The sequence below is a fragment of the Mirounga angustirostris genome, unplaced genomic scaffold (assembly GCF_029215605.1).
Source record: "Mirounga angustirostris isolate CCGP_5_RB_7025 unplaced genomic scaffold, mMirAng1.0.hap1 SCAF_1, whole genome shotgun sequence".
Lineage (NCBI taxonomy): Eukaryota > Metazoa > Chordata > Mammalia > Carnivora > Phocidae > Mirounga > Mirounga angustirostris.
In genome coordinates this window covers 157,633,980-157,646,478 of record NW_026991709.1, presented here as the reverse complement: position 1 = coordinate 157,646,478, position 12,499 = coordinate 157,633,980, and the positions used below count along the sequence as shown (strand labels likewise).

The 12,499-nt window shown below is 48.1% G+C and overlaps 1 protein-coding gene across 2 annotated transcripts in view; it reads right to left on the bottom strand.

Moving 5' to 3' along the window:
- The window catches only part of CHCHD6 (coiled-coil-helix-coiled-coil-helix domain containing 6), a 251,039-nt gene that overhangs the window by 107,424 nt on the left and 131,116 nt on the right, over window positions 1–12,499 (bottom strand). The window contains exon 5 of one of the 2 annotated variants that reach the window (XM_045904194.3): window positions 6,227–6,310. The exons of the other annotated variant lie outside the window; for it this stretch is intronic. Coding sequence (XP_045760150.1) covers window positions 6,227–6,310 — 84 coding nt within the window. The remainder of the gene's footprint in view (window positions 1–6,226; window positions 6,311–12,499) is intronic. 2 annotated transcript variants of the gene reach the window in all.

Sequence of the window (12,499 nt, the reverse complement as noted above, 5' to 3'; positions counted from 1 at the left end):
GGTTATATTCTTAATTAGCTAGGTGACCTCTGGGGACAATGGGAGCAACAACAGTTATATTATTAGATCTGGCTGGTAACAGTAATGGCAGGTGCCATTTATACCACGATATATTACAACGGACTAAGTCCTATGTCACGTCCTTTATTATCTTGAAAATGTAATTACTACTGTCGCCATTGTAAAGATGAAGACTCCCAAGGCTCCAGGGCTTAAGTGACTTGATCTTGCCTATAAAGCCAGCAGGTGGTGAAGTTGTAATTCAAACCCAGGTCCCTCCAGATCTAAAAACCCAGTGCTTGCAGCCATACCAAGTGATTCTCAAACCATTTAGCTGCCTTGGGGCCCTTTTCTTATCTGTGAAAATAATTGGATCGGATCAATGGTTCTCAATTTCTTTGTTTCCCCCTCAAAAGACCCGGGCCCCCCCAGCACAGGTATAAAAAGCCCATTCTCACTAAGAAAGGCTGTCCGGAATCTCTAAGCAGTATGTTCTTTCACTTATCACTTCTGGTACACTGTTGAGAACACACAAATGGCCATTTTTATGCCGGTACCATTATGAAAATGTGGTACAAGTTGGGTAACAGGTGTGTGGGTATCCTTCTTTAGCCGCCGGGGGAACAACTTCTGGACTCAACAATCTTCAAAAGTCCCTTGGGCTCAGGGCAGTCGGGTACAGAACTGTTCCTCACAATGATCAGGGGTGGGCTCCTTTCCCACATGGGCCAATTTCTTGCTGCATTGCTTTTAGGTCACTCTTATCTGTTCCCTCCTCTAAATTCCCAATGCTCTGGCAGCTTCTCTCCACAGGAATGCCACACTGGGAATGCCTGCCATGCCTCAGTCTTGCATCCTAAGTGGTGAGCCCCTCTCTGCCTCTCTGGTACCGACGTTGAGCCTAACACAAAGCAAAGCCCACCCTCAGGAGAAATGCCTGCTGGCCACTCAGAGCACTTGGCGGTCAGCAGTTCTTACAACAAGACATACGGCTCGCTCACCACGCGGCTGGAAGTCACTCCACCTCCAGAGCCAGAGGACGACTCCTCTGGGGTGAAGGCAGCCCTTCCCATTGCATGCCCTCTGACCCCCTTGGGGACCTGGCTTCCACTGGACCACTCAGGGACACATTATGAATTCTCCTCCCCCCATAAATATGGTCAAGTCACTCCCTCTTAAACCACCAATGTTCTCTCTTTGATGAAACTTCTTGAGACAATGGTCTATACCTGTTTCCTCTACTTCCCGCACTCACTGCAGCTCTAACTCCACAAGTAACCCGGCTTCAGTCTCCACAATACTGGAAAGGCTCTCTCAACACAACTCACATGTCCTTCAAAGTACAATCAAGAGGCCTCTCCTCTAGCCCTCCCTGGCCTGTAGCATTTGGCACTGTTGACCACCATCTCTTGAACCTTCTTCCCGAGCTGATTCGGGGGGCAGCGTGGCATGGTGGGAAGAGCAGAGACTTCAGAGCTCTGACTTCATCCATCAGCTTCATGGCTTCTGGCAGCTCATTTAACCTGATTCCCAGTTTCTTCATTTGTAAAATGTGTAATATAATCTACCTTGCAGGCTTGCTGCAAGGATTAGCGATAATTTATGTAAAAGAGCCTGGCACATAGCAGATGCATCATAACATCGTGGTGGCTGTCAGAACTCCATGTCTGACACTCTCAAGCATCTGCTGGCCATCTCTACCTCGTATGTGCAGGTCTGAAATTAAACTCACAACCTTCCCCAAGTGTCGTGGCTCACCTGAATTTTTCTCTTTCTCTCGGGTTAACCACGGCCTTGCTAGCACCTGGTGGTGTTCATCGCTCCCATGTTAACCATTCTACTGAGTATGTAATGGTGTCACCTTATGGTTGTGACTGCATTTCCTTGGCATGTGTGAGGCTGGGCCCTCTCTACGTGTTCCCGACCAGTGGGCCACCTTCTCTTGTAAAGCAGAATCCTCTGTATTTAACTCCTCTTCCTCTGCATCCTAGAGCAGCTTCTATTTTCCTGAACAGACTCCCGACTGACACCCCCAGGGAAACCAGGCAGGGGGCTGTTTAGTGTTGTCACTGAGAAAGCTGCAGGCTTGGCAGGATCACATGACAGTTGTTCCTTAAAAAAAGAAAGCCGGAGTAGAAGCAAAGAGAAAAAATGGGAAAAGGGCTGACTGTTCACATATCAATGTTGGGATGGCATGTGCACCCAACGGGGGCAGGAACAGAGATTTACATTCTGGGGGAAAGAGCCCGAGATCCAGGAAGAACCCACATATTTCTCAGGTTCTCCCTGCCTCCAGTCTGTGAAGCTAGACCCCCAAAATGCCCTCCCCACTTTGCAGTTGCTGAGTTTGGAAAAAAGTGAGACCATTTTTACAGGGCTGCCAGGCCTGGTCATGGGAAGCGGGCACTCAGGCATCCTCCCACCTGGGGTCCTATTCCTCACATCTCCCCCCCCTCCCAAACTGAGCTGTGAATTCCCTGAGGAAGGAATCACAACTGTTGGAGCCATCTCTGGGCACTGAGCAGAATTAAACGAATATGGAATTAGTGAATGGCTATGCATTTATTAAAGAAGGGGGAAAAGGATGGAAATGACATGAAAGAGAACCAAATAGTTCTACATCAGATACTCATACACAAATGAGCACTCATCCTCCAAACAACTGGCAAGTCAGTCTTCAAATTCCTGTTTCAAAGATAAGAAAGCTGAAGCTTTGGGACTTCAACAACTTGCTCAGAGTCAGAAGGCTGGTAAATTATTGAGGCTGAACTAGGGCTCGTTCCCCACCACCTCCCTGACTTGGCCCCGTGGCTGAGGGCAGAAGACACACTCTTGGCGAGTCAGAGTGGTCAGCTCAATGGCTGTCGGGTTCATAGCCACCCGGCACCCAGGCTTCCACCAGAAGACAGTAGACGTTGCTGGTTCTGACTGGGCACAAGTCACCCTTAGCCCCAATATAGCTGAATCGAGGGGGAGTGCGGGTGAAGTCTACTCCCAGTTCTTCAGTTTACTATAGGAAACCACAGAGGGCAGCTAAGCAAAGGCTCTGGGAGAACAGTTAAGCTGGCAAGAGGTTTGGCAGCCACACCTCTGACAGTCAAGGTGGTAGACAGCTTCACCTTCCTGGACCCTATGCCCAACATACAGAAATGGAAAATGGCCCTGTTCTCTAACACTGTCAGGCACATGAGAAACATGCAGTTGTGAGTAGCACATGGTCTCCATACTGCTTTGCACAGAGCTGTCTTCTACCCCTCTGCAACCTGAATGACAGACGGATGCCATGGCAGGCATTCGAAAAAGCCCAGTGAAGCCCGGAGAGGAGGCTTCTGCATCCCAGAGAGCAGCCGCCCACTGATGATAAAATCCATCTCAGCACATGTATGTCTATGCACGTGTACACACATTCACCTATTAAGCCAAACCTGAAGCATTAGGACTTGAAAGAGAATTGCCAGTAACCACTGCACACTAAAGAGAGGAGCCAGCTTTTGCTAGGCACCGGAACATGCCAACACCTTTCAGACATTACCTCCTCTAATGTCCCCATCGACACCCTAAGGAAGGCACCTGCACCTCCATTTTATAGACAAAGAAACTGAGACATGAGGACGCACAGTGTGGCCGCAAAGGGCAGTGGTGCAGGGCTGCATGTGGGCCCAGGTCCACTGTGAGCACGTGCTGCCCCTGCTTCACAGCTTGCATGTGAACACCATGTCTGGGGTTTGCTCGCAGGTGCCATAAAACCTTCACCAGGCCCCGGCATCCCCAGCAGCTCACTGCTCTCTGTGATGAAAGGAAAAACACTCCTCACTTAGATCCTGCAGAGTGGGTGTGAGGAACAATTACTCAGAAAGATTATAAAGCATAGGAGCCCTACAAAATATGATTTCCACACTCAAGAATAATCATCTAAGGAATAAATACTGCAGTACAAAGGGGTCAAGACATCTCCTCCCCCTTAAAATGAGTCTAGATTCGGCACAGGATTTCCCTACTTGCCAATCACAATGGGCCAGCCCTCGAAAACAGTGTCCTTCAGGCAGAAGGGCAGTAGGGTTCCAGCTGAGAGGCCAGTGGACACAGCATGGCAGCCCCATGAGCCCAGGCCTCTGTGCCCCCATCCCAACCTTTCCTGGCCCCTGACCACGCTCCCAACTATTTTGTGTGGTCGAGGATGATTCAGCAGCTGTTCCAAGTTTTCCCCTAAACAGGTTTCCATCATCAATTTCTAAACTTAAGAGGAAACGGGAAAAAAAAAGAAAAGAAAGGAGCCTGCTGATTGGAAGGCCCTTAAGCTGTGTGTACAGAAGCTGAAAATGTCAAGGTCTGAGAGTATTCAACAAATGAAAGCAGAATTATATAAAAGCAACAGCTAATAAAAAAGATTGTCGGATGCCGTGTTCTTCATCTTCCCAGCCAGTACGGGAATAAAATTATCCATGGAGAAGATGGAAAACCTTTCTCAAGACTGGTATAATTAAGCTTTAGGACCATGCCTCTTTGCTCCCCCTTCTCCAGTGCCCCTTCCACCCCGCACCCCCCCCACCCATTTCCTTCACTGATCTCTAGTTTCCAGGATGTTGGAGGTGCTTTCCGTTTGTATATTATCACCAGCAAAATGCTAGTATTTAAGAGTCAGGCAGGTGATCATGTTTTTGCACCTCCTTCTGGAAGCATTCAATAACTTCACAATCATGTAGGAAAACCTCATTTTAGAAAAAGCCCACATCTGCATATGTAAGGAGTCTGGGCTTCCCTGTAGGATGAGGGGAAGAACAAATGAGAAGGAAGGGCTCATCCAGGAGAATCTCCTTTCCTTCAGCAAACTGGGCTGAAGGAGAACTACGGTGGGGATGAGAAAGGAGAGTGACAAGGGGAAAACAGATTTGAGACACAAAAAACGCTGTAAGGCTACTGCCCTTCACCCCAAGCAGACACGCGCAAACGTGCTTCTAGGAGCCAAACCCAGAGAGGGAAATGCAAGAGGAGCGCAGCAGGAGACTGGAGAATTGCACACATAACAACACAAAAAAATCTGCGCTCATGAACATATGGGCAACTGTGATAATTAGAGCTATGGCTGGTGGAATGTTTTTACCCTTTTCCAGGATCTCAAATCACAATCCTTGTCATTACAGCTACAGTCAAACCTGGGCAGGAGGTCGTTCCAGGAAACTCTCCTTGTTAAGGACCACCTCTGTAAGCCGCTTGAGGTGCCCTGCTGGCCTTCAGGATGACGCCGATGCTACCCCCGGCGGGTGGTGCTGGGTGTTCACATGACAATTCTGCCCGTCCCCTAAAACACCCTGCAGGAGGTGTACAGGAGTGTCCCCAGAGCAAGGAGGAGCGTCCGTCCTATCCCCATGGCCTGGAAATCCAGAAATCCATATTTCTGCCAGTCTCCAGTGTGCCATGCCACAGGAGAAAACCCCTATGGAAATCAAGCCCCTCAGGCAAACTGTCAATTTCAAAGCTCCAAAGCGTGACAAACGATTCGCGAAGATTTGCCTGCAATAAGCTGATGGCTCAGGTTGCCTGGCATGCCATCTCAGACAGAAGGAAGAACAATTTTTTTAAGCCTCCCAACCATCTCCTTCCATGTTTTAAGCTGTTTCTTTGAAAAACCTGTCATGATCAACAAATTAAGCCCCCCCAAAAGTAAGCAAGTTACCAAATGAATTTTCAAGAGTCGTTGTAGGCATTAACAACAAAAAAAGGAATGATGATATGTCTTTGAATCTCATTCATTTCAAAGGCTTATCCCTAGAAAATGTAGGGAGTGTGTAGCCATAGTGCACTTTGATCTCCCCGACTCCCAGGAGAAAATCAATAATACAACTTTAATATATTTGTACAGCAAAACTTCACGTTATTATTATTTTTATCCAATGCAGCTTAACTAAAGCCAGAAAGGTAGGCTAGGTCTCAGCACCGCCCTGTGGTGAAAGTGAATTTTTTCTAAAACTGAACTATAGCACAGCCAGCCGCAGTCACAAAAAGCAGGCCAATTAAAAGCCAATTATGTCTGTGAATGAATACAACTTGTGGAAAGGGTGTGGGTATGGTGCTTGCCAGGCACAGGAGGGCAGGTCCGCAGGGGGAGCGGCTGCTGGGGCGAGTGGGGAATGGGGAGTGCAGGCTCCTCTCTGCCCCACAGCGGCGGTGGACCCTGGGTGGGGGCTTTCAGGACCTGGTCCCCCAAGGCAGCCGACAGGAGCCTTACCTTCCTCCCAAGGCGCCCCAGCTGCTCCTTACAGAAGGTGTCACGGCGGCTCAGCTCTGCCTCCCGGCTCTCCAGCTCCCTGGCCTAGTGGGAAGAGAACAAAGCCCACGTTAGCCGGCAGCAGCTGGGCTGAGCTGTGAGGAGAAACCAAGGAGTTCCTGTTCCCAGAGACACTGACCATGCAAAGAGCAGCCATCATGAGTTGAAAACCTACGCTATGCTACATCACTTACGTACCCTGCAGAGGACTTCAAGGTGCATAGTTACTGGAGTCATTTCACAGAAGACCAGCACGCACATTACTGAGTGCATACTATGTGCCAAGTACTGGTCCAAGTGCTTCCCATAGACTTTCTCATTTGACCCTCACAACACCCCTACGGAATATATATAGGTGAAGAAATAGAGGGGCTAAGCGACTGTCCCAGCTCATAGCTACGAGGGAGGAACTGGGGTTTGAGCCCCAGCAGATGCAGGGCCTGACCACAGAGCTGCACTGCCTCAAGACCACACAGCCTGGAAGGACCAGAGCTGTTCCCTGGCCAGAGTTCTCACCCCTGGCACCAGACCATGCCACCGACTCACACATGAGCTCCCAGAGGCAGGGATGCCAGAATGCCCTTCTTCTGGAGAGGTAAACTCCCTGCTTCAGGGGTCAGGGATCCGAAAGGTGAGCAGTATCAGAACCCCAGAACCCTAGAGCTGGAGAGACAGCTGCTCCCCCACCCACCTGGCAGAGGTGGGTGAGGACCTTCCCTCGAGGTTACAGTTCGGCTGAGGGGCTTGCCTAATCAGGGCAAGCAACCTGGAGCTAGCACACCTGCGGTGGGACCTGCCCCATTCTTAACTAGTTGGGTGACCGAGTTCCAGCTTACTCAGGTACAATATATGAGGCTAAAGCAGAAGTGTCTGCCCCACAGGACTGTGTGGAAGGTTAAGGAAACCCCGGCAGAAACAGGTGGGTTCACAGCAGACCTCCACCAAGGGAGTGTCATGGCAGTGTTCCCTGCCTGGGACACCCATGGCCCTGGAGCCTCTCAGGACCTCTGTGGGACAAGACCCCAAGGCCTGTCCCCCAGCCCAGAAGGCTGGCTCAGTGCTCGTACAATAAAGTAATGCCATCTGGTCACTGTCTGCCCCGTGGAAGGGCCCAGTGAGCTCCAGCCCCATTTCAGGCTCCTGTGTCACTTAATTATCATGACCCTAAGAGCACAGAGCTAGTCAATGATGGAGGCCCACCATGAAGGTAAGTCATCGTGACTCCAAGTCCTGAGCTGCTTCCTTCAAACCACACTATGGTGTCACTGCATGGGTCTGAACTGTTCAAAAAGACCGAGAAGGACAAGAACCGATGTTTTTGAAAGCCCATTTCCTCGGCAATGCTACTCCCCTGACATGAAAAGTTTCTAAAGCCCAGCAGGGGGCCAGTAATGAGGAGCCAAGAACAGGACAGCAGCGACAGCACCTGAGGAAAGGCTTGAGTTTAGAGGACTCGGCAGTGTTCAGGGAGACCCGGCCGGCAGGGCTTGGCCATGGGCTGACAACCTGAGAGCTGACAGTCGTGCTATAATATGGGCTCCACCACTGACCAGCCCGCAAGCTTGAGCAATTTGCTATCCTTTTCTTGGGTATGTCCCCCTTACCTGCAGAATGGAGAACAGAGCAGACACTTGGCTCCTGAGGATGCTGTAGAATATCTTAAAAATGCCAAGAAGGCTTCTGGAATGCCCGTGGAATGCCAACACTTCAGAAAAGCTAAATACAAACAGTGAGACTGAGTCCTGGGGATTTCTCGCAGGATTTTTCAAAGCATGATGCCGAGGCAGTGTCCCAGGAATGGGAGCATAGCTAATCTGTGCTGGGCCCTGCGCAGCCATCTGGGGCCCTAACCATCAGCTGTCCCTGGTACAATCAGAGGAGAAGCTGGTCTGACACAATGAAGCAGCCAGGACAGGACTATCTCCTGGGGCTCCGGACTTGCCATTTTCTGGCCAATAGTCCCAGCCAACCAGGAAGATGACATCTGAAAGCCAAACTGCCACGAGGCTCTTGTGCTGCCATTCACTTGAGGTTGGTGGGGCAGTAGATGAGGCCACCCTCCCTCCCACCAACACATCAGGATGCTTCCTCAGCTCATGGTTCCTGGGCCTGTGCCAGCATGGGCATCTATGTCAGAAACGGGACGCAGAGCCAAGGCTCCGGGCAAAGCTGCCCAACCATCTAGGCTTCCTCAGGTCACAGGGAGACTGTTCACACACAAGAAGAAACATTAGGTTATGGAGGTCTCCTTTTATAGCCATGCCAATCTGCAACACCACAATGCTGACACCAAGTAAGAAAGTGATTAACTGTTTAGAGAGCTATGAGTCTGTATCACCCACTGCAAAGGAAGCTCTGTGAGAAGGGCCTGGCCTGCCTCAGCATATCCGCAAAGACTTCACCTCCATCACGGCTTGCCAGCAAGGTGGCAGGCTCACTGCCTCCGCCCCATCCGCTAACAGGCACCACCTACCCGCCCTGTTCATCCCTGAGATCTATAATGACATCCAGTGAGTGACAGCGGACAGAAAGTGACACGTGAAAAGGGGCTGTGGCAAATGAATGCGATACAAACGCCTGGCTGTCGGTGCCTGACGCTGGGGGGCCTCCACGACGCCGTTGTGATGAGTGAAGGCGGGCGTCAGACACACTGGCCACTGCGTAGCTGCCACAGTCCAATACGTGCCTCCCAGCACTCCCAGCACTCCCGAGAGGCCATGCAGCAGGTACCTCGCAGCATGACCATGGAATTAAGGAGGCACAGGCAGGTTTCAGCGACTGGTTCAGTAATTTATCAGAACATTATTGAGTGCCTACCACGTGACAGACACTATCGCAAAGGGGTTGCGGATACAAAAGAGAAATGAGAAAGAGTTTCTGTTCTCGTGGAGCTTAGATCCCAGTGGGAGAGACAAATGTGTGTGCAGAAAAATAAGATAATTTTAGAGAGGGATATGTGCTGGGGAGGCCACAGGCAGAATAACTTGTGGGGTAGCGGGTTGTTATTTTCTCTAAGGAGATTTCCCAGCCAGTCTTCTGGGAAAAAAATACTGAGTAAAGTGTGCTGTCTCCGATACAAAGGCAAAATATCACCATTATGAAGATCTACTTGCTGGATTACAGTCTTTGAATGGGGAATTGAAAGGAATCTTCAGTGATTTAGTCAAGGACTTCCTCCAGTCAAGAGCACAGTGAGTTCACACTTTGATGCATCTTCCCTGCTCTAAACACATAGCAAGAACAGATAAAAGAGAAGAACAGGAGACCAAAAAGACATGGCCAGGTTCAAAAACAAGATTAAAACATCCAACAGAACAGGAATGCAAAGCAGTAGGTAAGGCTTGGAGCCCCAGGCCTGCTGGGCTCTGGGTCTGGAGTCAGCAGAGGCAGCCAGAACAAAGCCTGCTCCATAGAGCAGGGGGACTGGAGCCAGGCTGGCCACCTGGAACCTAGGGCTCCCTAGGAATAAGAAGCTGATGAAAAAAATTCTGGAAGACTCCCATGTAGGGCTGAGGTTCAGCCCATAGGCTGCAGCTCCAGTCCACTCAGCCCTAGACCACATATGAATCTACTCCCCTGCTCACATCCCAGTTCCGCAGCACCACGAGTACCACCAAGGAGAGGGGCCTCAGAAGGCCACAATCACACCTGCCCCTGAATGTGGGTGGCAGGTGTAGACCACCAGAAAAATACTAGGCAGGGAGAAACAAAAATGACAGAGAAAGCAAAGCAAAGCAAAGCAAAACAAGACAAAAATCAAACTTCCTACTCAAAATGAGCCTGCAAACCAAATCCCAAATATGTGAAGAAACGTGATGCTTAGAAAGGCTACCAATAAAATCAGCAACTGGAATATGTATTCACTCCAGATGAAATTAATTTTATGGGACATCATGACAAAGGATTTTTAAAAACTTTTTATTATGCAAAAATAAGACACGAGACAGAATAATTTAATAAAACTCCAGATAGCCATCACTAAGCTTCAAAATTTATAAACTAAAGGAAATCTTGTTTCACTTATATTCCCCACCCTCTCCCTACCCCCAGATTTCTTACAGCAGATCATTTCACCAATACATACCTCAATATATTTCTCTGAAAGATAAGGACTTGTATTTTCCTAAACCAAACCATAGTACCATTGCATACCCCACCAAATTAATTCCTTAACATATCAAATATTCAGCCAGTGTTCAAACTTCCAATTGATAAAGGATTTTTTTCAGATTTTATTTATTTGAGAGAGAGAGAGAGAGAGCATGAGGGGGGCAGAGCAAGAGGAAGAGGGAAAAGCCGACTCCCCACTAAGCAGGGAGCCAGATGCAGGGCTCGATCCCATGACTCCAAGATCACGACCTGAGCTGAAGACAGATGCTTAACTGAGTGAGCCACCCAGGCGCCGCGATAAAGGATTTTAATAGTGCATGTTTAAGGTACTCAAGAGATAAATGAATTTCTGATTTAAAGAGAAGAAATTATGAACCTGGAACAGGAAAACCCCCAACCCCCATATTATGAATTTAAATTTCTTCAAAATAAAAAATAAAATGGATAAGACAAACCCTAAACTGAGGGCAGTAAGGCGGAAATTAGCAAATTAAAAAGTAGCACAGAAATGTGATCCAGAATGTTGCAATAGAAGATAAAGATAAAACGTATGAAAGAGGAGCTGAAAAACTTGGAAGACAGACTGACAGACTCCAACCAGTGTCTAAGAACTCTTTCAGAAGAAGAGCCGAAAGGGATGGCAGAGGAAGAGGAGGTGGAGGAGGAAGACAAGGGAGGAAAAAGAGAGGAAGGAGGATGACAGACGTTAGAACAGAAGGTAAGGGAGGGTTAGGGAGGGTAAGGTAAAATGAGGTGGGGAAGGGAGGAGGATGTAGCAATGAGAAAGTTGGGGTGGGGGTTGAAGGAAAATGAGGGGAGGAGAAGAGGCTATAAATAGAAAATCCCAAATAAAATTATAGGAAAAAATAAGTCAGTTATCACAATAAGTACGTGGTAGACAGCTTCTGAGATGGTCCCCAATGAGCCCATGTCCTGATACTCATGTCTTTGTGTGATGCCTTCCCCTTGAGTGTGGGCTGTGCCTAATGACAAACTTCTTGGTGGGAGAGGGGCAAATGGGAGAGAGAAAATCTCAAGAAGGCTCCATGCCCAGCACAAGCTGACAAATGGATTATCTTTATATTTGTTTGAATCATCTTCAATTTCTTTCATCAGTGTTTTATAGTTTTCAGAGTATAGATTTTTTTTCTTCTCTGGTTAAGTTTATTCCTAGGTATTTTATTATTTTTGGTGCAATTGTAAATGGAACTGTTTTCTTAATTTCTCTTTCTTCTGCTTCATTATTAGTTTACAGAAATGCAGCAGATTTCTGTATATTGATTTTGTATCCTGTGACCTTACTGAATTTATTTATCAGTTCTAGTAGTTTTTTGGAGGAGTCTTTAGGGTTTTCTATGTGGAATATCATGTCATTTGCGAATAGTGAAAGTTTTACTTCTTTACCAATTTGGATGCCTTTTATTTCTTTTTTTTTTTAAGATTTTATTTATTTATTTGACACAGAGAGAGAGATAAAGAGCACAAGCAAGGGGAGCAGCAGGCAGAGGGAGAGGGAGAAGCAGGCTCTCTGCTGAGCAAGGAGCCCGATGCGGGGCTCGATCCCAGGACCCTGGGATAATGACCTGAGCTGAAGGCAGCCGCTTAACCAACTGAGCCACGCGGGCGCCCTACCTTTTATTTCTTTTTCTTGTCTAACTACTGCAGCTAGGACTTCCTGTGTTAAATAAAAGTAGTGACAGTGGACATCCTTGTCTTGTTCCTCATCTCAGGGGAAAAGCTCTCAGTTTTTTACCATTGAGTATGATCTAAGCTGTGAGTAGTTTTTCTTTTTTTAAGCTTTTGGGTTACCCTATTGTTTGCCCAAGCTGTTATCCCCCTCCTCAAGCAGCCATGGTGTTCAACAATTGCCTCTGGTTGTTTTTGAAAAATGCCTCCTATGAAAAGGCTGTTTCCATTGGGCAACCTCTGAGTCAAGTCAAGTAACAACAGCCTTGCAACTGGTTTCTTCCAGGAATCACCAGACAGGAAAAATAATGACAACTCTCTAGGCATGGGACTTTGAAGAATTCCAATCCTTCTCTGCCCTGTCCAGTAGTTGCTAGGCCGCTGGTTTTTACCATGATTGTGGCTGTTGGTTTTCAAAGTTACTGCTTAACTGGGGAT